Genomic DNA, 25,891 nt, shown 5'->3' on the forward strand with positions numbered 1-25,891 from the left:
TAATCAAAAAGGACAAACGGTGCACTGTGATTGGTCTATGAAATTGTTCATTTTTGACATGCGCAGTGAAGGCGTTATTTGGAATTTAAATTTTATTGTTGTATTTTGTAATAATATAAACAATTTTATAATTTAACGTTTTATTAATAACTTTATGTTAATTAAAAAGAGTATTCTTATAAAACAACAGTAATATTTTTGATTCTGTATAGGAAAAAAGAAAAAAAAATCCTGTTGTTGTTAAAAAAATCAAGTAAATATTATGTTTACTGTTGTTTGTAATTTTTTGCAAAAAATGAATGGTTATTATAAATCACAATTAATTTACGATTACGAAGCAGAAAATAAACGTATTCTTACAATTAGACCATGGCAAATTGAGAATTTTTTTAAAATCATTGGTAATTATTCATTTTTTCTTTTCAATTTATTTATAAAAAAAAAAATATGCATTTTAACCTCGAATTTTTTTCAGACGAAGATTTAGTTGCATTTTTAAAATACGATAAATGTTATCGATTAGCTGATAATTATCTCATAGCAATGGTTTTTGTTTATTTTATAAGAGCAGATCTTCCTGTTGATGAATATACAGCTATTAATTTTCTTGTTGCTTTGTGAGTTAAAAAATAAATCTTTTCTGAAATTTTTCTTTTTTGTCAATTTTAATGAAATGTAAATTGATAATTTTCAGACATTTAGCTTTGGCTATGGAAGAGGACGACGATGATGTTCTTCAGGATGTTCAACTTTGGTTAGAAACTGAAGATGAAAATTTGGACATTTTTTGTTTACAAAAATATCTCTTTCGACAAATTGGATATCGAGGAACAATATCGCGAACATGTTGTGAAACTGTAATGCGAAAAATAAATCCAAATCACGAAATTTGGAAGAGACATAGACACATAAATCATTCCGGTGCTGTGAGTCAATCTAAAAGGTAATTAACATATATTATAATTGAATAGATTTTTGCATAAATTGTAAATATTTGTAACATTTTTCCAGACGAAGAATTCGTTGTCCAAGATGTTGTTAAAGATTTTTTTGTTTTACCAAGCGTTTAAAAAAAATATTTTCTAATTGATCTCATTTAAAATCGATAACTTATATAAAGAGAAATAAAAAAAAAAAAATTCTTATAAGAAAACTTATTTTTCTAAAAAAGGGAGACAATTTTCTTTAAAGTCGAAAAAAGATAAATAGAAAGTTTTCCGTTATGTATATATAATATAATATATATTACACGATTTATTGTTCTATAAAAAAAAAGTACAATAATACATGTGTATTTTTAATATCAGAGTAATTTTTTGATGTAAATACAGCAAATGCCATTATTTTTCACGCATAATTATTAAGTTAAATACTACATTCAGAATCGTTTCATTTTCCAATCATTTTTTAGTCTAATGAAAACTCTTTAATTTTCATATATTTTTCTTAAAGAGGAAAATAAGAACCTCTTTCTATTTATCAAAAAAAAATAAGAATAATTTGCGATTTCAAGACCAAAAGAATTCCTATTAGCTTCCCCTCTAAACAAAAGAAATATACACAAAAACAAAACAAAAAAAAAATTGAATACTTTATGAAGCAAGTCTCAAAAATATTTCAATTCGATCAAAGTATTTCTAATTTAATTATCATTTTGAAAAATTTACAGTGAGACTATTTTTTTCAAAATAATTTTTGTTTTTCTAAATACTAAAAAAAAGCTTTGTCTTTTTTTCGCGAGGAATTTTAAATATTATATATATATATATGTATATGTATAAAAAAATAATATATTATAAAAAAAAGTAAATCACACTGAAACATTATTTTGTTTCTTAAAGAATTAAACCTGTACATGAATAGAAGTTAGTTTTTTTTTTTTTTAACTAAAACGTCTAGCAGTTAAATGTGATGTTTTTAATATACTCCGCGGACTCTGTCGTTTTGGAGTGGCAAGTGGTCCAATTGCTTTCAATGGTGTACGTTTAACGTCAATTGCTGGCCTTCGTGTTAATGGTTTACCACTTTTTGGTGTACGAACAACAGCTAAGGGTTTTTTAATCAATGGCGTCTTATAAATTGCACTATTATCAACATTTGATTCGTGAATAATTAGTGAATCCTTTCTCATTGGTGTATGTAAATTCAATGTTGCATGATTTTCCTTTTGATAATTTAATGTGCGTTTTGTTGTATTTGTACATTTTCTATTATGATGATGTGGCGATGAATCATGATTTTGAACGAGGGTTAATTCCATTTTAATAGAATTTGGCGATTTTGTTATTCGTACTTTGGCACTGGGATTTTTTGGACTTTCACTTTTTTTACGACGAAGAGCAACACGTCGTGGACTATCGGTAATATCAACAGTAGTGAGATTTTTTATTTCCTTTGAACGCATTGATTGACGTCTTGTTTCACGTCCCTGATAATGTGAAATTCTCCTATCATTAGCAACTTCACATTGAATTGGAGTTCGTTTTGTGTCGTCAAACAATTTTGCCTTTGCCAATACCATACCGGCATTTTGTGTTCGTAATTTGGCAACAGACGCACGACCCGTCACTGGAACTGGAGTCGGTATTTGTCCTTCAGATTTAAAGTATCTGTTGTGAAAAGAAAAAGAAAACATTAACAAAAATCAATAAATTGAACATTAAATTTATAATTAAATTTAAACTCACTTTTCGGCATCTTTCCACGACATAACTTTATCCTTTTTATCCGAGGGTAAATTGGTTTTCGCTGGTGTTACTTCATTATTGACAATATTCGATGATTTTTTTAAATCTTTCACCATTCGATTAAAATATTGTGAATTATCGATAAATTCATTTCCATGGAAAGATGAGATTCTTCTTACTTTTGTACTCAAATTTAATTTATTACCATTTAGTGTATGATTATCATTTGAACTAAAATCATCATCACTAAATGAACCTTTAGTATGTTTATTAGTGTGATCAATTAATGTTAATAATTGATCTTGTAAATAATTAAGTCTTTTATTTGTTTCTTCGCTGCAAAATGTTTCCGTTTCTAATGCAGCAACACCCAGATCATTTGATTTCATTAAATTTTGATTATCTTTTGTATTTGTGTAAAAATTATTTAATGTTGATCGTCGCAATGAATCAGTTCGATCAGAAACGTGCCACGATGATGTACGTTTTATTCGTTTGCTGAAAAAAGAAAAAAAATTAGTAGTAAATTAAAGAGAAAATTTGTTTAGTGAAAAATAAATTAAAAGAAAAAATAATACCTGATTGGCTTTTCCTGTGATCTTCGTCTAAGAACGCCAATTTTTCTCGCACTTGGTGAACGAATAATTTTATGTTCACTTGATCGTCGAATTTTCAATTCTTTGCCAAGTCTCTTTGCAAGTTGATCAGCATTCATTGTATTTCCAATATTTGATTGTTCCAATGTTTTTTCATATTCACTTTGTACTGTATCGACGGAATTTCTTCTTCTTAAATTATTTATCGATTCCTTAGCAAATGTACCAAATTCTTGTGATATTTGTGTTTCAATAGCTGAGACACGTTTTTTAATATCCAAATATTCACTTTTTGGAACTTTTACATATTCTTCATTTTTGTTAGTATTTTTTTCTAAATCATCAGTCGTTAATGAATCATTAATTGATGAAGATTCATTATGAGAAACATAATCACTTGTATTAGTCGAATATAAAATTGAATTATTATCTTTGGAAATTTTATTTGGAATGTCAGATGTACTTGATCTTGTGGCAATAATACGCGTTGATTTACATTTATCACGCGAGGCCGGCTCGCCACTTATGTCCGATAAATTAATATTAGCGTCCATGAATATTTCATCGTATTCTTTTTCTGAATTTAATTTTGGAATTTTTGTTTCACGCGATAGCGAACGATTTGTTGAACAATCGCTTCGACGTTTTTTCTTTAATTCGGACGATGATGATGATGATGATAATATTGGTCGTCCAGTTATACTCCAACTTCGTCTTCTTGTTAGTGGTTTATCATTTTCTATAATATGTTCCGCTTCTGATGTTTTCTGCAAAAAAAAATAAATAAATACAATAATTTTTTTTTATTGTTTTTTAAATGAAAATGTTAAAAAATTAAATTTCAACTCACTTGTCTAGTTCGTGAGACAAATCTATCAAAGCTAAGTCTTATTTTCTTTGTTTTTTCCGTCTTATTTATGGGTTTTCTGTAAAGAAACAAAAATTTTTATTACTTTTATAGAATATAGTAAAAACCAAAAAAGTGAAAATTCAATTTTTTCTATCAACTTCTTTTAAATAAATATAAGAGAGTTTGTCTAAAAAAAATTCTTACATTTCTGTAGGAACTTTACGACTGGATATAAATTTATCCACTCTGGACATATGAGTCGGAGTTCCGTCTTTTATAGGGCTACATAAAATAAAAGAGGTGCAAAAATTAATAAATTCAGTGATATTTAAAGCACAATTTTTTTTCTAATTAAAAATCTTGATATTTGAAATATAATTTATAAACCTAATTATCAATAAACAAGTAATAATAATAAAAAATTAATAAAATATTTTTTATATATATGATTAGGTAAGTGAAAAATAATTAAATTAGTTTATTGAAATTGTAATTTCATCGATCAAGATTTTTAATAGTGATTTAGAGAATATATTTAATAAACAAACACATAAGCAAAAAAGACATGCACTACATACTTTGGATGATTATTAACTGGGGAGTGTAACAAGTAACGTGAGCGAAGGGGAAATCTTTCAGGCATGACTTCCAATAAATCATTTCTGCAAGGCAACCAGAAATTTTAAACATCAAGTGCATTGTGTAAAGCCAATAATAAGTAATTAAAATTTAAATAACAAAAAAGGGTGTGTAATAAGTGGCACAAGTTTTAATAGAAAAAAATAACTCGTTTAGAAGATCAAATTCTAAAACAAACAACTCACTCTTTAAAGCAAAAAAAAAAATTAATTTTAAAACATGAAACAAAAATATTCAAAAGAAAAACTTGCACAGAAAGGAAAACAAAAAATATAAAAGTATACAATTAAAAAAGAAATTAACCAAGTGGAACAAAATTAAAAAAAAAAATAATGAGGAAAGTATATTAGAAAAATACGGAAATAATTAACGAGTTACAAAACGTGAAAAATAAATATAGATAAAGAAATGGAGAAAGTTCGCTATAGGAGAATGAACACAAAAATAATTATTTACTTTGTGCAATAATTGTGCGTGCGTATTTGTTAAAACACTCATTTACAATAAGAGAAAAAAATATTTTTTTAAAATAAAAACTTACTCTTTCTTTATATTTAATTCATCATTTACTGCTTCCACTTTGCGTCTTTTCCCTATTCTCAGGGAAGGAGTGTATAAAAAAACCGAATTCGATCCTTCACAAACTGGTTCACCATCATGGGGAGAAGTTTTGCCCACCATTTTCTTTAATCCACTTAACATTCCTGTAAAATTAAATTAAACTCTTAATTAACAATTATGTAACATTTATTTATTATAAAAAGCAATGACACAAATTTTAAATGAAAATATCTAAATGATAAAAAAAAAATACATTTCCACAGGAAAAAATGATAAAAATTATTACATAATAATTTTTTTAATTATTCATGCAGTTTTTGTTAGATATTAGTAATTGTATTAGTATAAAGAAAATGTTTAAAATGATGAACACTTAAATGAAACAAGAAAAGAAAGACGAGGGAAAATCAGAAGTTAGAGATTAGATAGGAATTATTAGTTACAAAACATACTTAAATTGAGATTCGAAGCACTTAGATGTGGCTTACGTGTGAAGCTTCCGCTTCGATGTTTTTTCTTTTTACTTTTTGTTAAATTATTATCGGAACGTTCAAGCTCATTTTCCGTACTACCAATTTCACATTCAGCGGAAATTGTCTCTGTAATATGATCGGGTAAAACACCAATTTTTTCAGCATTTTCAATCAGTAGCTAAACAAAAAAAATTTTTTCCATTTTTATCTAAATCTAAATTTTAAATAATTAAAATAAAAATAAATTCTACTCACCTGAACAACTAAATTATGTGTCTCTAATCGACTTTGAATAGCGCCCATTGTAGCTTCTTTTATTGGCATAATATTTGGTCCAACGACAGTTGCTAAATTAACAATACTCATTCTATTGAGTTGTTCGTATGATGCGACTTTTTTCAAAAATTCCATAAGAAATGCCAATGTATTGAGATGTATTGGTGGCAATAATAAACAAGCCATAAGTAATGCTTCGATACGATTTTTTTTCAATACAACACAACGTACAAATAAATCGTGAAAATAAAATGGTATCAATGGCTCAGGTTGATCACGAAAGAATGTCTTTAAGCAATTAGCAATGTCAATTCCATGATCTTTATCCGCCAAACAACCACCATTATCAAGTCGAGATAATATTTCTCTTTGACGAATTTTCGAACCCGCTTTTCTAAATATTCCCTCTAAATCGATATAATTCAAAAGATAGGCCGTCGCTTGTATGACGAATATTGGAATATGAACCATCGCCCCCGACGATAAATTCACAAGATCCAGTGGAAGACATGTTAAATGTACTTTGAAGATCTAATAAAAAAAAATTACAAATATAATTTTTATTAAGAAAAAAAAAACAAGATAATTTTTTCTTTTTATCTAGTTATTTTTTCAAATGATAACGTTTATAATCAATTTACACAAGTGACAGATGAGTCAAAATACATATCCGCTTTTTCACAATTTTTCGTAAAAATTAATTTTTTTCTTTTACCATTAAAAAAAGAATTGTGTCAATAGTCTGAAAGGAAAAAAGCGAATTCACTCGAGCATACTATCGCACTATTGTGAATTTATGTAATAATTACAAAACAGCAGTTTAGATAATGATATTGATATCATTGGAAATGATGCTACGCTATAAAATTTCGTTTACTTCTACATTATTCGGTTTTAACGCAATTATCAAAAAAATTCAATATAAATTATGTGGAGAAAATAAACATTTCAATTTACCTTCTGTGGTTGATTGCCATTTCTTTCCGGTTTATCCGTTTTCACTGATGCATTCTTCTTATGGCGATACTTGACACCAAATCTTCGTAGATCACTAACAATAACCTGGTACACTTTGTCCTTTCGTAGAACGTCAAAAATGAACATTTTTATCGCGGCTTTTTTATTAATTATTAAAGCCGCGAATATATTTGCACGCAAATCGTGGCAAATTCAAGGATAAAATTCACATAACCCTATAGTATTTACCGCGTGATCGGCGTTTACAAACTTAAAACTTCACCATTTATTAAAGCGTATATCTATATATATAAAATTTTTAATTAGTGAACGCGCCAGTAATGCGCATGCGCACCTTATGCCGAGTATACAATTTGTAATTCTTATCTAGGGACTTTTCATTTTATGAAATAGACAAACCTGATTGGTTGTCCAGAATCTGATTCATTGTGGACAACCAATCAGGTAAATGTATTTCAAAAAATACAAAGTTTTACCAAAGTTGTAAATGTACCTTTACTTTTAAAAATGACAGTTATTTGATTGTATTTCATTTATTATATTATTGTATTATAAAACGTTTATTAGTTGATTTTATTAATGTATCATTATTTTAAACTATCTACATTATTATAATTATGTTATATTTTTCAGAATACAATTGAAGGAATTTGTGACAACTGTACAGCGTGATTAATATACATAACCTCAATTACATATTTACGGAAGTTTATGTCTCTTGATGAAATATTATTAATTATTATCAAGGATTGTTGATATATTGTCTACGAAACATAATACTAGGCCGATGAAGTGGATTTGATTTAAAAAAAATAGGATTTAAAACAATTGTTTGTGTAAGTATTGTTAAAATTTTTACTAATAACAATTTTTTGTTTAAATAGTTTAAATCATGCAAATTCAAGGTAATTTCTCAAAAAATTTGCAATATTTATATAGAGAATTTATTATTTATAATTGATTATCATAAAAAATGTATAAATTGTTGCCATATCAAAATATTACATAACCTAAAATCAAATGTAAATATTTACATTCGATATTTTGGAGAATAATTTTTTACTGTTTTTCTTTAATAATATCATTAATATTTATGAATTATTTTATCGAATACAAAAAAGATTTATATAAAATTACAACTTTAAAGAAAAAACTAAAATTTTATTCTTTTCTGCAATATAATGCAGTGCCTTTTTTAATCCAATATTTCTCGTCAATCTCACTTAATAAAGGTATTTTTATAATAAAATTATTCTCATCATCTAAATAATTTTCACAATTTCTTTGATATGGTACTTTATATAGGGGACAATTGTATCTATCATTTAATTTAAAATTATCTTTACATTTAATTTTCTCTTTTAAGCATATCAAAGGCATTTGATGCCAAATTGTGTTTGAAAAATTATTTTCCAATATTTTCTTATCAATATTCCATCGTCCACCTTGTAATAATAATCCATAAAATTGAAAATCAATAGAATTTGTCAATTCAAACGTTGACGTTATTTCAAAGTTAAAATTAATATCCTCAATTGAAAGATTTTTAATTCTCGCAAATGTCATTTTAATTGCAATTAGAAGAGCTTTACTTGAATCTAATAATCCTAAATTAAACGATTTTGGATTTCCGTGATTAATCCAATTTTCCAGGAAATTAATTCGTTCTCGTAAATTTTCAATGAAGGTAGAAATTAAACAAGTTGTGATATTTAGTTTTGTTTTCCAAAATTCAGGAATGAAATTCAAGATAAGATTTTTACTTAAATCGTAAAATTCCGTTTTCCACATTACATTACCACTATAGGCGTTTTCGATGTCACAAAAAGAATTTTCCAAATATGTTAAAATAAAATTGAAAATTTCAATTTCATGTATCAATATTCCGTGCAGTGGTTCCTTGTAACTAATTGGATATTTTACTTTTATTTCTTCCACATCAAACCTTTTTTTCATTTTTTCACGAATTTGGTAAATTATTTCTAGAACCATTTTCATTTCAATTTTAACATCAAATTCAATTTCATTTAAAACATTGAAAGAATGTTGAAAGTTTTTCACTTGTTTTAAATTTTTAATTACTTCTCCACTCTCGTCAAGACCAAAAAATTCCGGATTACAGTCATTTCCAATTTCCATTATTTGTTTGATGTAGTCATTGTACTCGTGTCTTCTTGGCATTGAAAATCCCACTTCATGAGAAAATGAATAAAATGGTTCGTTTATTTTAGGATTAAAAAAATCATCTATAAAAATTCCTAAACGTTTTCTATCGAATTGATTTGTTATTTTACTTCCATAACTGCATTCATTGATTAAATGTAAAAATGGCTGAAAAGGTATTTCTTGATTTGTGTTAATAAGACTTTGAAGTTGTATTGCACTTAGGGAGAAATCTGATTGATTAAAATTGTAATTTAAATTCCATCCTCGATGATCGTAGTATTTTCTTTTTTTTAAAATGACATGAAAAAAACTTAATGAGTATAATAGTTTGGAAAAAATTTTATCCTTTCCTGGGCAGCCATCGAAGAATTTTTTTTCACTAACTGGCTCGGAAATGTAAATTGATAATAAATTTTCTCTTAAACCAATTGGAGTGTCACAGGAGATTTTAATTCCTGATTGCAAAATACTTGGTGGAAATTTATCAGTGGGTAAAGTTGAAAGCCATAGGCGAAATCCAAGTGATGTATTCGTGGCATTGAAATTTTCAATAATTTTTTCTAATTTAGGTAACCAATTTTGAGCCAAGTGACAATTTTCTAAGAAAAGCCATTTTTCATTTTTTTGCGCATCTTTAATTAGAAATTCAGCTTTTTCCGTTTGATCCTCGTCTAGTGAGAGTGATAATAATTTTGAAGCGCACCTTTTTTGTGTTGCAAATTTAAAAATAATTGGTAAAATTGACACATGACTTGGTAGAATAAAAATTAATGGACTTAAACATGTGGATTCATCAAAACCCAATGAAATATCACATGTTTGAAATTTAGTTTTTACTTCCAAATTACCAAGAGTTGTTTCAATAAAATCGATAATGGACACCAGAATTCGATCGGGACGAATTATTTTCATAATTATCAATTTTTCAAAATTCATTTCTTTAATAATTGATTCTCGTGGATTATGGAAATAATTTTTCCATTCTTGTAAATTTTGACGAAAATTTTCACCGAGGTTTGAATTTATTTGAAAAATTATTTCTTCAAATTTTTCTCGATTCCATTGTTTTTCTAAATTAATTTCTATTTTCCAAAAGGCATTGATTTCATCTTGAGAAATATTTCCCTTCACTTGTAACATTTTTAAACACAGTATAAATGAGAATATTAATTTATCTTTCTCGCAGAGGGTATTTTTAACGCTCGAATGTAATTTTTTCGTAATTTGGAATTTTAAGAAACCTAAACGTTTTTGTAAAATTGTACTACGTTTGGAAATTTCTATTGATTTTGTGTAGAGTTGATAGTACCAGGGTAGGGAAAAAATATACATTTGATGTAAATTTGCCAAACTTTTGATAATGGAATAAAGTTGCGCGGAATATTGAGCAAATTCCCTATAGCCTTGACGAAATAATTCGATTTTATTTTTTTCTTTTATTGTTGTTTGATTGCGTTTTAAAATATCGATTGATGTATTTTTCGAAGAATCTAAAATTTTCAATGCTTTTTTGTCTTCAAGGATATTAACATTGGATGTTGAGAGTATATTCAAAACTTTTTCCTCTTCTCTATTGAGTGCCATTTTATCGTGTGACAATTCTGACAATAATTTTTCATAATTATCCTGTATTTGATAATTTTCCTTAGCAATCACAATGTCGAGTAAATTTTCCGTTAATGCCTCCTCGGGAAATGTGAAATTAACAAGAGTGACACGATTAAAAATTTCCGTTGTTATTTTTGAAATTGTTCCAGTTATGTAGAAACGAAATTTTTCAGAATAGGGAATTTTTTCATTTTTTATTTCAATGTAAATTTTTTCTTCTTCCATGTATGTTGAACAATAAAAAATTGGATCTAACCATGCTTGTAGAATTTGGAAATTTTCGATTAAAATCGGTTTTCCGAGTTTTATACAATTGCAAATTGTGTCGATACAATTTTTATCGTACGATTTGATAATAATTAAATCTTTTTCCAGATTTTTTATCCATTGTTTGGCTTGATTTTGTGGATCAATGAATAGACACCAATTGTGAGAGATATCCATAATTACGGCATTTTGATGAATAAAGGGATTTTCAACAAGATGAGAGAGATACCAGGAGTAAAATTGATTTTCACTGGCTAGAATTTTGGTAAATTGGAAATTATCACTTATTGGTATTTTATGATCTTTGACGAATTGGGTCCAATTTTGAAGGAATAATTCTCGTTTTGGGAGAATAAACGAAGAGAGATAGACAATAAGACCAGAGGCTAGGAGAATATCACCGGGTAATGAATTAAATGATTTTTGTAAATTATCAGTGCAACGGATCCATCGACTTTTTTCACCTCCTAAACTCGTTAAAAGACTCTCGGCTTTTTGTAATCTGTCCGTACAATCAGCGACTTCTTTCTCAAGTTCTTGTTTTTTGGCTAAAACTGTTTCGAGACTTGTTTTTAAATTTGCCAGTCTCTCATTTAAATCGGCGAGTGTTTCGCGTTTTTCCGTTAAATATGCCTCGGCATCGTCGCATTCTTTTTGGGCCAAGGCTAATTTTTCTTTTTTCGGCGCAACGGCTTTGGCGACTTCGTCATAGGAAACCATTGCGCGAACCCATTTGCAGAGACCTTCGGCGGCACTTGAGGCTTTTGCGACAATGTGTGGAAGGAAACTTTTATCAGTCATGTAGGTGTTTTTAATTATTTGCATTATTGACGGGGAAATATTGTCTTTATCGTAGTCTTTTAAATTTTGCAGAAAATTCATATCGCCTAGAACACGTTTACTTGGACCCCAATAATCGGAACTTTTTTTACCTGTCACGGGATCGAGTATTCTCTCGGATGGTACATCGAGCATTACGCATACAGCAGCCATTACTAATTTCACAGTGTCAGGAGGATTTTTCATTGCTTTCACTAGAGTTATATCGGCTGGTTTTAAAGTATTTAGAGCTGATATTGCATCCTCGAGAATTGGAATTGCAACTGCTAAATCAGTTTCACATTCTGTTCGCAATTTACCAGCGATTTCAGCCTTATCGTTAGCAATTTTTTCCTCATCTTTGACAATTATTGTCGCTTTTTCAACCGCTAAATTTTCATTTTCTACTTCTTCCATCGTAATTCTCGTTTGTTCAGCTGACGATTCAAGTTGTGGTCTCAATGTCATTAGAACTTTTTTCATTTGATCGACTTGATTCGAGGCGAGTTTTAATTTCTCCAAACACGACATATATTTACTTTTAGCAATTTTTAATTCCTTTTGTTTAGCGAGAATTATTTTTCTATACAATTTCACATGACGAACAAAAATTGTCGGGGTAATTTGAATTTTCAAATTTTTTTCAATTTCACTAACAATATTGGTGTGAAAAAATTGAAAACATACAATAATCTCTGTTTTTATTTCCTCCTTCATTGGGACTTCTTTAAGAAATTTTTTAGATACTTTTTCAAATGTTTCTTTTGGCCATGATGAAAGATAATTAATTGTACATGATTTTGTTAAAGGAAAATTTTTACCCAATTTAGTGAAATTAATCCAAGATAGACAAACAATGAGATGAAGTTTCTTTTTACATTCTTTTGTGAAATAATCTAAAACTTCGGATATTGTTAATTCAAGATTTCGATTTCCATTTTGAGCTGCTAAACGAACTTTATTGACAATTTCCCTCTCGTCATTGTGATTAAATAATTCTGGAATTTGACCAGTTTCCAATAAACTCATCACATCGTCTAGAAATTCATCCTTTAAATCACGATCTGTTACTAAAATTGTATAATCTTCATTTTTACTGGCACAATTTTTGAAAAGGGATTTTAAATCCCGTCGCCATGATTCAAGATTATAGTAAAAGTCTAAATTTGGTTCGAATAAATTTTGTTTTTCCATGAAACTCGCGAGTCTAATTAATGATTTTCTACCGAAACCACTTGAGCAAATCATTAATAAATTCTCACCCGGTATTGACATTATTCGACAAATTCGAATTAAATGCTCGATAATAAAACGAGAAATGACAATATCGAGTTTTATTTTATTCTCTGCATTATAATCGCTAATAAATGAATTCACTTTATTTAGTAAATTTTCCATTGAATTGATTTCTTCATATTTTTGCGAATCATTTTTCTCGTCCATAAAATTACCAAAATGTAAAAATTTAAAACTATCGCTTGTCAATTCGTCGTGTTTGGATTTTGGTAGATGATCAAAAACCGATTCAAACGAATCTTTAAAATTTGATTTCACACATTCTTTTAATTTCAAGAAAAACCAATTTTCATCATTCTCATCGATTATTCGATCGGCAAATACACGAAATACTTCGTGAACCCAGAGACGAATAAAAGTTATTTTCGTCTCGACTGATTCTCTCTGAACAATACTACAGCCACGTATTATTCTTGAAATATCCTTTAAACTGAAAATATATTGTAACTTGTCAGGAATTGGTTTCAAATTTTCCTTTATCGAAAAATAAAATTCAATCGTCGCATTAACAATTCCATTTAAACTTGGCATTACATCCATTGCAAAGGAATTTTTTTTTAAATTTAGAAACAAAAGATTTGTAAATATTTTAAATATACTCTCTTTACATGGTATATGCATCATGTAAATATTAAAATGTCGCAAAAATCGTCGACAAATATTTTTATTAATCTTATTCATTTCCATTATAAATGTTGTGTCGTGAATGAAAATTTTTGAATTCTCAATATCATACCAATGTCCATAATCGAAAAATTGTCTCAATAATTCTAAAGTTGAATTATTTTCAAGAAAATAATCACAATTAAAATTGTCTATAAAATTGATACAAAATTGTTTCAATGGACCATAATCGTCACGTTTTCTTTTTATTAATTTCGAAAGAAATAATCTTTGTGCTTTTTGCCCTGTAATTCGCGATGTAAAATGAAAATTATTTGTCGTAAATGTTTCTGGTAATTTATTGGAAAATAAATCTTGAAGTAGAGAAGTTTTTCCTAATGTTTCGTCACTACAGAGAATAAATGGTTTCTTTTGATTCACATGTTTTTGAAATATTAGAGAATATTTCATTGAATGAACAGTTGGAATGAAAATATCTTTAAATCCAGGATTTTCGAGAATTTTTTCATTTTTCATTAAATCGCTACAATGTTTCCAACTTCCGGTTCCTTTAAAAATATATATGTAATCGGTTAATAAACCTTCATTTGGAAATGACATTTCAATTTGTTTTAAACAATTGGGTCGATTTTCGGTCGATGAATTCCATAATGAGAGATAAAAGGAATTGAATAATTTTAAAGAATTAGTGTCCAGTGTTCCTGATAATGACCAAATTGTAGAAATAATAAAAATTGCTTGTACCCATGACATTAAATATTCCTGTTTTCCTTTTTCGAAAGAATTTTCTATTAAGGCTTCTCTTAGGAGTATACGAAATAAATTAAAAGTGGACATTACTAAATGTATATTATTCACTTTCACAATTGTTTGACAATTTTTTTCAATAAATTTCACACAAGTATCGATTGTCCAATCAAAAAGTGAATAAACAATGATTTCGTAATTTTCCAAAATTTTTATCTCTAAATTTTTGATTAAAGGTTTCAGATAATTTCTCCAGTCTTCAATCTGTATATTTATGATTCCAAAACGAGAAATCGTTAAAGGTGAAACATGTTCAAGATCTAAAGTTTCGATGAAAAATTTCATTTCCGAGGATTTTGTTAATTTTTCATGTGAATTTAAAATTAATGTTCGATTGTCATCCAAAAGGGAATATAAATTTTCAATCCAATTATTAATTGGTCCATCGAAGATGATCCACTTTTTTAATTTGTCACGAAATATTTTCAAAAAAATTCCATCTTTCCATGTTTTTGTGATTTTGTTATAATAACCATAGAGTTGATCAATTGAAATTGCTCCCGGATTAATAGTTTCGAGGATAATTTGTTCTTTGATTAATATTAAAATTTCTCTCAATATTTTTAGAACTGTCGATTTTCCCGCTAATGGTTCACCTATTATTATAATTCCATCACGTGCATAAATCATTTCGTAAATTTGTATAAGTTTAAGTTTAAAATTTACATTTTCATTGAGACAATAAGTTTGACAAATTTCTTCAAATGCTTGGAGAAATTTTTGTAAATTTAAATTTGGCAATGAAATGCCAGGAAAAATATCATTTAAAATTCCTTGGAAAATTTTAATTTCAAATTCAGTAAATTTCGATATATTCACGTCAATTAATGCACGAACAATTAAAATATTTTCCTCTTCATTTGGAAATTGTTCTTTTAAGCAAATCGCTATTTTTAAAATAAGTTTCACGTTTCTTAAGCCAAAATAATAAGGTTTTAATAATTCGAAACAAAATTGATAAACTGTTTTTATTTTTAAGGCAAGAATTTCAGAGTTTTTGAATCCTGCGGCAAATAATTCAACCTGACAAATATGATTTATATCCGGTTGAATCATTGCAATTGTACGAAAACGATATTTAATTGTTTCTGGTAGATAAGATTTTTTTGAATTTTCAGAATTTAGAACAATCGTGATAAAACCAGATTTATTAAAATTTATTAGAGTTCCATCAACAAAGTGGATAATTCCAGTTTCTCTTGCTTTTGAAATTGAGACAATTGTTTGTGAAATTACAGATAAAATTCCCTCATTGATTTGATCGAAATTTTTTATACAAATCCAAGCTCCACATAAAACATGTCCTTTGAGAATTTTATCAATGAATTCGAGATTTAATTTATCATTTCCATTGTAGACGTGAAAGAGAAGAGCAAATGCTTTCGCTAAACTTTTCACAGTTTCCGTTTTACCCGAACCTGATGGTCCAATAAGACTTGCAAAATAATTATAATTATAAGCCTCCATTAATGTTTGATAACATCTCTCAGTTAAAGGTGTATTTACTATTGAAAATTGATTATTATACTCGAAACCATAATTTATTGAAGCATTCATCAATTCAACTTGAATTGAATCATTAGAATAGTAACGTAGCTGAGATTTCCAATTAAAATCGTTTGATGATTTTACATTTTTTGTTATTAACGATTCAATTATATCATTTTGATAAATTTGAAGAATTATCAATGATGATAAATTATTTCGATTTAATCTCGAATTATCGTATTTTAATTGATTCAATGTTTTCGATATTAATTCTTTTTGTTTAACTTTGTGATTTTTCAGTTTTTCCACATCGAAACTATTTTCAATTTGTCTTGTCCAATGAATTTGCCAACAACAATAAATAATCATTCCAGGATTTAGGAAAATTGATTCGTAATCAAAATTTTCCCAAGCTTTGAATAATTTTCCCTGTAAAGTTCTCCTAATTTCTGATTCTAATTCAATTAACCAGGTTTTATTGGATTTTTTTATTACAATTGAATTTTGAAAATTAATTTTTTCACTAAAATCACCAATTAATGATTTAATTTTCAATGATTTTGTTAGACAGAAAGTTTTTACGTCCGGAAAACATTTTGTGAGATATAATCCAAAAATTGAGGGTTGCTGTTTATTGAAGAGAATTTTTAGTACCTCATCATCGGAGATAAAGAAAAATCTCGGAAAATCAAATCTTTGTTTTTCTAAATAGATTTGTATGCTTTCTTGTATAATTTTTAGATTTGAATTATTTTCTTCTAGATTTTTTATTAATTCCTGATTTTTTCCTATTTGATTAAATGCCGGTTGAGAGAAGATAATTTCTCTAATTTCAAAAAGTGCTTTTTTTATGCGAGAAAATAAAATCGATTCTTCGGGAAGTTGATCAATTGCTTGACAATTTGAAAATAATGGCAACAATTTGTTTGTCTGTAATTGTAGATATCGCCAATTTTTACTAAAAATTTTTATCCGCGTTAAATCATCGAGAAGTTCGAGTACACGAATTTCTGCCGGTTTTACAAAATAGGAACCACGAATATCATGAATTTTTGAAAAATGATCGTCAAGGAGAATTTCAATTGTTTCTGATTCGACGAAATGGAAAATTTCATTGGTTTCGATTATTTCGAAGTTTATTGATTCCCATTTTGCAAACATATTTTCCACTTGATTTTGAAGAGCTAACTCCTTATTGGCACCTGTACTGATTACCTAAAAATTGAATTTTATTTAAAAAATATATATATTTTTTTTTCTAAATTTAATTACCTGAAAGATTTCGATGTGTTTCATTAAATCAAGTTCGATTATTTTTTTCAGAGTTGTTCCCGCATTTGGTTGAAGATTAAATCCAGAAACTGAGGACATTTCATTCCAGTGACGTTTTCTTAGAGCAGGATTACAAAAACAAATGGCAAGTGGAACAAAATTAATAAAATTATTAATATCTTTAAGAACTTGCCAACATAATTTTAGCGGTGCTGGTTGTTGCATTGGATCTGGATCATCAACAATTCCAGAAAATTTATACGCCTTATTGGCAGTAACATCCATTTTAATTTTTGATTTAAATGTTTTATTACTCTCGCTGATTTCTTGATGAAAATATTTTGTTTTACGTTCAATCACTGTGGCGTCAAGATATTCAAATGGACCTTTTAGCCAGACTTCATGATCACGTTGCCATTCACAAATTAATTGAACAAGAGCTGAAAATGGTTCAATAACTTCTCGTAACTCCATGTCTTTGGGAAAATTTGTTTCAGGAAATTTAAATAATCTCTCCTCAAAATTAATTTGATAAATCTTTTTTTCAATTTGATGCATTTTTCTCACAAGACCTTGTAAATATTCCCGATAATCTTGAACTCGTTTTGCATCGTCCATATCGTCTAGAATTACAAACTCAGGAATTAGTTGATCAATTTCTAAATTTAATATTGTTATTTCACGTTGGAGTTCGTCTTCGGATTCACTTTTCATTGCTTCGGATAATGTGTTACTTTGAATGAAAATTGGTTTTATTGTTTCGATCCAATTGATATTTTGTTTATTTAAATTAATATGATCTTCAGTTAAGAGAGTTATTTCGAGAAGTGAACCAAGTGTTTGAATTGATCGAAAAACTCGTTTTTCTAAATTTGATACTAAATCTTTTGCACCATGCGACATGTATTCGCTTAATTCAAACAAAGAATTCGCATCTTTTGGAATGTTTAGTGCTCTATTTTTTAAGATTTCAAATTCTGAACAAATACTCACGGCTTCCTGTAAATGATTTTGTGTGAGAAATTCCACTAGGATATTTATTAATTCCAAACTTTTTGTTTTTAGAATATCTTTAGCTGATGATTGATTTAGAATTCCTGTGTTGTAGTAGAATTTCGAAACCATCGCGTTCACATCACTTAGATATGTTAAATAAACTTTGACCTGAAATTATTTTTTTTTAAATTTAATCATTATTACTAAATAAATAAATATTACAATAAATTTACCTCAGAGCAATACTCTTCAAATTCAAGATCCTCGGAAATTAATTGCAAAACATTTTCACGAGTTTTTGGCTGACAAATGAGATGAAATTGAATATTAACATTAAAATGATATTCGTTGAGAATTTGGAAAATATTTTCTAAAACTTCATTTAAATTATTGTGAGATTCGTGCATAAACCACTCGGGTAATTTAACATTAATAAAATCCTGATTCGTTTTAATTTGAAAATAATATTCAAATGGAACAAGATCTGAGGTTATTATGGAGATATCATTGATTATCTCATGAAATGTGTGACAAATCTCTGAAATATTTGGTTTTAGTGTTAAATCATTATTTTTGAATATTAAATCCAAATTTAATAATGGACATAATAAGGAATCTTTAATTGAATTTATCAAATGAGTAATTGTATTCATTTTGATATTTAAAATTTGTTGAGAAAATAAAATTGTTCCACAATGAATTATACGGGTAAGTTCATTGATATTGAGATTTTTCATATTTAATTTTGGTAATGCCTTTATGATCAAATTATAATAATTACTGAGAATTTTTAACGATGCTTTTTTTATATCTTTTTTTATTTTTATTTGAAATTCTGATAAATGTAAAATTCCCAATGATCTATAATCAGCGAGATTGAGAAACAATTTTGGAAGATTAAAAAATGCGGTTTTTATTATAAATCTAACGAATGAATGAGAGAGAAAATATTTTTTTGATAGAGATAAACGTTTTTTTAAAAAACATTTGTCTTTCGATGGAAGAATTTCGGGATGAATTTCAAATTTTTTGTTCTCATTTGATTCAATTGCGAGAATTGTTCGTAGAGCAAATTTTTGCATCTCTTGTAAATAAAGTTGTCGAATTTCACACATTAATGTTGTGAAAAAACGATCGTATTTCTTTTTAAATAGTTTCACCACTGTTTTTTTGATATTTTTTTCCCATTCTGGTGACAGTCCTTCAACTGGAATATCCTTTGACCAGGAACTGAGTTTTTCCAAACATAATGATTTTGAAATTTCATTGTTGATGGTAAATTGAGATTTTTCTGTATTTGAAAACTCTTTTTTATAGTGTTCTACTATTTTTTTTGATAAATTCAATGCTTGTTGTTTTTTTATTTTTTCCAGACGAAATTGTGATAGATTTATTTTCACATTATTTTTCTTTTGGATTTTATTTATTTTTTGTTCCATTGTTGAGGAGCATACACTGATTTCAATTCGGTTGTTTTATCGATATCTAAGGAAACGAAATTATATGTAAACTTAAATATAATTTACATCAGAAATTAATAAAATTATTTAATGTTGTTATTTTAATTATTTATTTTTTTATATTTCTACAAAATTGTTATTTAAATTTTTTAATTAAAAATTTTTTTTAACATTATTTATTTTATTTATTATTATTATTATTAATTTTGTTAGGTTTTAATTCAAATTTATTAAAGATTTTTAAGATTTTAATTTTAAGAAATATTTTCAATTTTGAGGATTTTTTTTAAGTTTTGTTTTTCTTGTTTTAGCTTCTGATTTTCCTGTGTCGTTGAATTAATAGAAGAAACAAAATGAGTAATATTTATATTCAAGAACCACCCACGACGGGAAAAGTAAGTACTTGATATAATTTTGTAATAAAATTAAGAAAAAAAAACGTTTTATTTAAAAAATAAAATTTATTTTTCAGGTGATGATGAAGACTTCGATTGGCGATATTGATATAGAATTGTGGACAAAAGAAGCACCGAAAGCTTGCAAAAATTTTATCAAATTATGCTATGATGATTACTACAATAATACAATTTTTCATCGAATTGTAAAAGGTTTTATCGTTCAAGGTGGTGATCCATTGGGAACTGGAGAAGGAGGTGAAAGTATTTACGGACATCCCTTCAAAGTAATTGAAGAGTAACAATATAAATATTTAATTAAAAAGAATTATTCAATTTAAAACATTTTTTTTTAATATTTAGATTTTCTTTTTAATTTATTCTAGGATGAATTTCACTCGAGATTACGATTTTGTCGGCGTGGTTTGGTTGCAATGGCGAATGCAGGAAAAGACGATAATGGATCACAATTTTTTTTCACCCTTTCCGCAACACCTGAATTGCAAAATAAACACACGATTTTTGGAAAAGTTACAGGTGAAACTTTATACAACGTTTTGAAATTCGAAGAATGTCTTATTGATAAGGTACTAATTTAAAAATCAATTTTCTAATTTTATTTTGAAAATATCTAGGGAGTTATTATTTTTTGTTTATAATTACATTTATTTTTTTTGAAGGATGACAGGCCAGTTTATCCTCCGAAAATTTTGAAAACACAAGTATTGACCAATCCTTTTGAAGATATTACACCCAGTGAAACGACAAAAGAAATTGACGAGGATAAAGAGAAGGAGAAGGAAAAGAAGAAAAAGAATAAGAAAGGAGTGAAGTAAATTAAAATATTTATTTTTAGGATTTTAAATTAATTGTATATTTAAATTATTTATTCTTTTGATTATTATAATTTTAGAGATTTTAAACTTCTTTCCTTTGGCGAGGAGGCGGAGGAGGACGAAGAGGAATTTAAGGAATTAAATAAAAAATTCAGTGGCAAAAGTAAATCTGCTCATGATGTTTTAGATGATCCAAAATTAAGTTCAGAGCCGGCTTTAGAAGAAGCTAGTTCCTCGAATAAAAAACGAACGAACAGCGACAGTGATGATGAAATACCAGATGATGAACTTCAAAAACGACGGTGAATTTTAATTATGTATTCTTTTTTCCAAAAAATTATTAATCTATTTCTAAAATATTTTCCTTCCTTTCAGGGAAATGAGTGAGAGAGTGATAGAAAAATTGAAAAGTGGAAAAAAACCTAGTTCCAAAAAATTAAAATCTGACAAGAATGAAGAAGAAGAAGAAGAAAACGAAGACGAAGAAAAATATTATTTGGGAAAAGATCGTGCAGATGAAAGGAAACGAATGGCGTACGTATAAAATAAATTAACTTTTCTAATTTAATAAATTTACTATTTAAAAATGATTTTCTTTTAATTCTAATTCAGCGAATCGATAAAAAAGGAAATTCGAGATCTCAAACGAGGTATTCAGAAGACTAAAAAGAAAGAGGAAGAAGTTGCCAAATTAGAGGAAGAGGCTGCTGAAAAGGAAAAACAATTGAAAACTGAGAAGCAGGAACGCGAAGAAATAAAAAAGAAATTAAAAGAACAACAAAAGAAGAATAAAGCAGAAAGAAGTAATCATTTTTTTTCACAGAATTTTAGAAATGAAAATTAAATATATATAATTGATTAAATTTTTTTTTATAGATGACGATTTTATAATGCAGAAATTGAATAAATTTCGAAATAAAATACACGCAATGAAAGAACAATGTAACGCAGATTCGGAGGAAACGGAGACAAAGCCAACTGACGATAAGGACGATGAAAAGATTGATGACACCATTTTAGCACATTCACTTCATTGCGAAGATAAAACACCCATATTAGCAAGGGACGCTAATTTAAAAGATGACGATTGGTTCGAAATTTATGATCCTAGGAATCCACTTAATAAACGAAGACGAGGTGAAAATAGCGATCGCGGTAAAGGTCGACCACCAAGAACTTAAAGGTAAAAAATAATTTTACTCATTGTTTATTTATAAATTTTTTTTTCTATTTTTCAAAATCAAATTTACTTTCCGTTTAATTAAAAGTAAAATTAAATTATATTTACATTTCTTTATAATGTACAAAAATTTATAAACGTTACCGTCTAGCGAAATTAGTGTTCATATCGCGACTCGATCGTTGAATAGTATTTTTTCTTGATTTCACACGTGATTCCAATGTTCCTAGTTCAACAGCCGCAGCTAATTGTTTTCTGAAAAAAAAATTTCAAATTTAATTCAACAATTTTTTTTTGTTTCATGACATTTTAGGAATTTTTTTATAAAAATTTTTGACATTCACCTGACAAAATCTTTGCTATATGTTTTTTTAGTTTCTTCCTCTTTTTTCATCTCCTCCATTTCTCGACGTATTTTTTCCTCACGATCTTTTTCACGCCAAGTGGCATTATCCATCATCTCGAGGCGACGTTTTTCTTTTTCCTCTTCCGTGAGTTTTTGCCGTTTCGGTGGTATCCATCGCTTCTCATTTCTGTCCTCAATTTTTCTCCCCATATCTTTTGTTCTGTGAGGAGAATAACTTCGTGGATTTATCGTCATTTTTGTCCCATCAGCTCTCTGGAATAGAAAAAAAATTACAATAAACAGGAAAAAAAAAGAATAATTAGTGAGAATACAGAATTATAATCACCATTAATCCAAAATTTGATCTAACATTATGAGAATCAATTTTTTTATTATAATATATTTTATCATTATCACTATCGGAATTATTTTGTTTCTCCTTTTTGTGTCTTTTATTTTTTCGATCTGTTTCTGAATCGCTTGAATCTCGTTTTTTGCTTTTGCTATTTGATTTAAATTCTTCTGATTCGTTAGAATGTTTTTTGTACTTTTTAGAGGATTTTCTCACTGTATCTGAATCAGTGCTCTCATCTCTTTGTTTTTTGTTTTTCTTTTCTTTTCTACTCGATTTTTCTTTTTCTGAATCGGTGCTTTCATCTCTTCGTTTTTTGTTTTTCTTTTCTTTTCTACTCGATTTTTCTCTTTCTGAATCGGTGCTTTCATCTCTTCGTTTCTTGTTTTTCTTATTCTTTCTAGTTCTACTTTCTGAATCGCTACTCTCGTCTCTTCGCTTTTTTTTATCTTTTCTTCGTGATTTTCTTTCGAACTCACTTTCCGAACTGTCAGAATCCGAATCTCTTTGTTTTTTATGTTTTCTTTCTAATTTTCTCCCCCTTCTATTTGATTTCTCCGAACTGTCAGAATCTTTTCGTTTTCTCATTCTTTTTTCTGATTTTCTATCCTTTCTGCTTGATCTTCTGTCCGACTCGCTTGAGGAACTTTCAGAATCCGAGTCTTTTCGTTTTTTAATTTTTCTTTCTTTTTTCCTTGATCGTTTATTTGTTTCACTTTCTGAATCTGATTCTGAATCCGAATCAGAATCAGAATCATCACTTGATGAATCTTTACGTTTTTGTTTTCTGTCGTATTTTTTCCCCTTTTTCACAGACTTCATTAAATCTTCTTCGGATATTTTCCCCTTGAGCTTTTTGTATTTTTCAGCTAGTAAATTATCCAATTCTTTATCACTGTCAGATTCGGAATCACTTCTGTGTTTTTTGGATTTTTTAAACTTTTTCTCCTTCTTCTTTCTTGTTTCCGCTTCTAACTGAAATATTAAAAAAAAAAAAAGGTTTTATTATTTTTGTATTTTTAACAAGTAAACGTGTGTAAAATATTTTTAACTCACTAATTGTTTTATTTGCTTCATTTTAACGGGATTTTTCAATAATTGCGAACGGGTTTCCATTTCTTTTTTCTTGATTAGAAACAATGGATCTTCTTGTTGTTTTCTCGCCAGGTCCACTTGTTCGGTACCAGAAAAATATCTTAGAGAAGGTGGTATACATTCTAGAGAATTGAAAAAAAGAATAAATTGTTAATATTTTGAAATTAAAAAAACAATGAAATAAATAATTTTCATACCGTGCTCGACGTGATTTTTCGGAGCTCTATTTAATGCTGCATCTTTTTCGGCTTGTACAATTTTCTCAAAATTTTGATCAATTTCTTTTCCCAATAAATATTCCTCGCGATCAACCGTTTGATTTGGCTTCTTATACATCCAATCTAATTTTTTATCATCTTTCTTTTCAATTGTTCCATGATCCATTGCAATTTTTGTTAATTCCTCGCGATCTTTTTCCATTTCAATTTCTCGTTTCAATTCAGCTATTCTCTTTTTCTCCTGATTGCTCATTTGCTCTGCTTTCCATACTTTCTCCATATTTTTCATTGTTGATGGATGCCATGATTTCTTCAAATTCTAATTAATAATAATAAATTAAATGAGTACAATTTATTTAATTAGAGAAAAAAATTGATTTTATTTAAATTTTATTATTTATATTTTCTAAACAAAATATAATTCTATTATAATATTAACAAACATAAAAATATAATAATTGTAATATTTATATAATTATAAAGCATTTAAACACGGGAAAATTATTTTTATAGGTTAGAATAACTTACCAAATCTCCTCCTCCCATTTTGAAAGTTTATATAAGTTTGGTAATTATTTAAATTGATGTTAACAATTTTTGACTAAATTTTTAATCACTTTGTAAAAGTGGTATTTATTTTAATTTGTATTAAATAAATAAATACGTCATTGTTTTTTTGACATTTCTTCCAAGCGTCAAAACTGTCAAAATTGCAAACCTTACTGGGCATGCGTGGAAAAATGACATCAGAGCCATCTGTGTCAATTATTGTGATCACGTGGTTATCATGCAATTTGTTTGTTTGTAACGTTTGTAAAAGTTTATTTTACCGATTTTTCTAATTAAATCAATTTATACGTAAGTTCTAATTTTCACTATTATTTTAAATTATTGAATTTTAATTATATTCCACTTTATGAAAAATTCCAAGGTGGTAAATTATGTTTCAAACTATTCAAATTAAGCTAACATAACCTTAAAAATTATTTTTAAATTTCAGCAATTAAAATTTTTCATTAATTTGTCAATATTGTAATTAATAATTTTAATATTTATTATCAAGTCTTTTTTATTAATTATAATTTTTTTCTGTAATATATTATTTTTTTTTTATTGTTATTTATCACCTTATTGTCGCGATTGGAATTCAACTTTATTTTCTTTAGGGATCCCTTTTCTTTATACTGTTATTGAAAGTTTTTATAATAAAAAAAATTACGATTTTAGCCTTTGACAATGGAGGAATTCATTGTGACTCGCGGAGCAAAAAATAAGAATCAGGCGTTAAAAAATTTTATGACCGTAACATACGAAGCGCCAAAGAAGAAAAAAAAAGCAGAAAATTCTCACACGCCTACAATAAATATTGTCAAAAATTCCAGTGACAATGATGACGATGACGATGACAAAAATAATATGGATCCTAAACGAAAACAAGAACTTGAAATGAAGAGAGCCAGATTTGAAGTAATGAAATTTGGAATGTCCGGTTTGAAGAAGACAAAAGCAAAGGAAGCAAAAATTGCATTGGCAATTAGTTTAGGAGCAAGACCACCGAAAAATCGAAAGAAAAATTATAAAGAAATATTGAAGGAGAGGAAAATTG

General features: G+C 27.6%; 5 protein-coding genes across 9 annotated transcripts; 2 read left to right on the forward strand and 3 right to left on the reverse strand.

Moving 5' to 3' along the window:
- The first annotated feature begins 169 nt into the window (after positions 1-169).
- Positions 170-1,882, forward strand: LOC127276715 (speedy protein A-like). The gene is made up of 4 exons (XM_051297335.1): positions 170-401; positions 476-617; positions 695-943; positions 1,012-1,882. The coding sequence occupies exons 1-4, from the start codon at positions 263-265 to the stop codon at positions 1,040-1,042; spliced, it is 561 nt and encodes a 186-aa protein (XP_051153292.1). The 5' UTR covers positions 170-262; the 3' UTR covers positions 1,043-1,882.
- LOC127276714 (rho GTPase-activating protein 24-like) lies at positions 1,718-7,347 on the reverse strand. Of its 4 annotated transcripts, none has more exons than XM_051297332.1 (10): positions 7,040-7,347; positions 6,062-6,613; positions 5,822-5,984; positions 5,314-5,476; positions 4,712-4,795; positions 4,338-4,415; positions 4,134-4,209; positions 3,266-4,050; positions 2,688-3,185; positions 1,718-2,609 (listed from the first exon to the last, which is right to left on the reverse strand). In XM_051297332.1, exons 1-10 carry the CDS (start codon positions 7,184-7,186, stop codon positions 1,883-1,885), a joined length of 3,273 nt encoding a protein of 1,090 aa, XP_051153289.1. In that variant the 5' UTR covers positions 7,187-7,347; the 3' UTR covers positions 1,718-1,882. The 4 variants fall into 4 exon arrangements, with proteins under 4 accessions (XP_051153289.1, XP_051153288.1, XP_051153290.1 ...); XM_051297331.1 differs by having other exon boundaries at positions 5,786-5,984; XM_051297333.1 differs by lacking the exon at positions 4,712-4,795 and having other exon boundaries at positions 1,719-2,609; positions 5,786-5,984; positions 7,040-7,346.
- Positions 7,348-8,207: 860 nt separating this feature from the next.
- On the reverse strand, positions 8,208-18,216 carry LOC127276716 (dynein axonemal heavy chain 3-like). The gene is made up of 2 exons (XM_051297336.1): positions 17,452-18,216; positions 8,208-15,354 (listed from the first exon to the last, which is right to left on the reverse strand). Exons 1-2 carry the CDS (start codon positions 18,119-18,121, stop codon positions 8,222-8,224), a joined length of 7,803 nt encoding a protein of 2,600 aa, XP_051153293.1. The 5' UTR covers positions 18,122-18,216; the 3' UTR covers positions 8,208-8,221.
- On the forward strand, positions 17,459-25,649 carry LOC127276722 (spliceosome-associated protein CWC27 homolog). The gene is made up of 10 exons (XM_051297353.1): positions 17,459-17,552; positions 20,175-20,258; positions 20,336-20,545; positions 20,645-20,845; positions 20,939-21,090; positions 21,172-21,396; positions 21,470-21,628; positions 21,707-21,897; positions 21,971-22,277; positions 25,513-25,649. The coding sequence occupies exons 2-9, from the start codon at positions 20,217-20,219 to the stop codon at positions 22,273-22,275; spliced, it is 1,485 nt and encodes a 494-aa protein (XP_051153310.1). The 5' UTR covers positions 17,459-17,552; positions 20,175-20,216; the 3' UTR covers positions 22,276-22,277; positions 25,513-25,649.
- Positions 19,761-25,026, reverse strand: LOC127276717 (pre-mRNA-splicing factor CWC25 homolog). Of its 2 annotated transcripts, XM_051297337.1 has the most exons (7): positions 24,814-25,026; positions 24,265-24,604; positions 24,029-24,189; positions 22,967-23,947; positions 22,619-22,893; positions 22,419-22,529; positions 19,761-19,888 (listed from the first exon to the last, which is right to left on the reverse strand). In XM_051297337.1, exons 1-7 carry the CDS (start codon positions 24,829-24,831, stop codon positions 19,879-19,881), a joined length of 1,896 nt encoding a protein of 631 aa, XP_051153294.1. In that variant the 5' UTR covers positions 24,832-25,026; the 3' UTR covers positions 19,761-19,878. The 2 variants fall into 2 exon arrangements, with proteins under 2 accessions (XP_051153294.1, XP_051153295.1); XM_051297338.1 differs by lacking the exon at positions 19,761-19,888 and having other exon boundaries at positions 22,286-22,529.
- Positions 25,650-25,891: the final 242 nt, after the last annotated feature.

The sequence above is a fragment of the Leptopilina boulardi genome, unplaced genomic scaffold, assembly GCF_019393585.1.
Source record: "Leptopilina boulardi isolate dan_hultmark-lab unplaced genomic scaffold, ZJU_Lbou_2.1 LbouV2_151, whole genome shotgun sequence".
Lineage (NCBI taxonomy): Eukaryota > Metazoa > Arthropoda > Insecta > Hymenoptera > Figitidae > Leptopilina > Leptopilina boulardi.

Bases quoted from the DNA above. Each gene is read 5' to 3' on its own strand.
- LOC127276715 (XM_051297335.1), top strand. From the start codon at position 263: ATGTTTACTGTTGTTTGTAATTTTTTGCAAAAAATGAATGGTTATTAT. The intron at 618-694 runs GTGAGTTAAAAA...GATAATTTTCAG, and splicing joins ATTAATTTTCTTGTTGCTTT to ACATTTAGCTTTGGCTATGG. The intron at 944-1,011 runs GTAATTAACATA...ACATTTTTCCAG, and splicing joins GCTGTGAGTCAATCTAAAAG to ACGAAGAATTCGTTGTCCAA.
- LOC127276714 (XM_051297331.1), bottom strand. From the start codon at position 7,186: ATGTTCATTTTTGACGTTCTACGAAAGGACAAAGTGTACCAGGTTATT. The intron at 4,210-4,337 runs GTAAGAATTTTT...GTTTCTTTACAG, and splicing joins CGTAAAGTTCCTACAGAAAT to AAAACCCATAAATAAGACGG. The intron at 3,186-3,265 runs GTATTATTTTTT...TTCTTTTTTCAG, and splicing joins TCACAGGAAAAGCCAATCAG to CAAACGAATAAAACGTACAT.
- LOC127276716 (XM_051297336.1), bottom strand. From the start codon at position 18,121: ATGAAAAGTGAATCCGAAGACGAACTCCAACGTGAAATAACAATATTA. The intron at 15,355-17,451 runs AAATAATCGAAC...AATTTCTCCAAG, and splicing joins TGCGGGAACAACTCTGAAAA to CATTTGAAGAAATTTGTCAA.
- LOC127276722 (XM_051297353.1), top strand. From the start codon at position 20,217: ATGAGTAATATTTATATTCAAGAACCACCCACGACGGGAAAA. The intron at 21,397-21,469 runs GTGAATTTTAAT...CCTTCCTTTCAG, and splicing joins GATGAACTTCAAAAACGACG to GGAAATGAGTGAGAGAGTGA. The intron at 21,629-21,706 runs GTACGTATAAAA...ATTCTAATTCAG, and splicing joins GATGAAAGGAAACGAATGGC to CGAATCGATAAAAAAGGAAA.
- LOC127276717 (XM_051297337.1), bottom strand. The intron at 23,948-24,028 runs GTGAGTTAAAAA...TTAATATTTCAG, and splicing joins TGAAGCAAATAAAACAATTA to TTAGAAGCGGAAACAAGAAA. The intron at 22,894-22,966 runs GTGATTATAATT...TTTCTATTCCAG, and splicing joins GATCAAATTTTGGATTAATG to AGAGCTGATGGGACAAAAAT.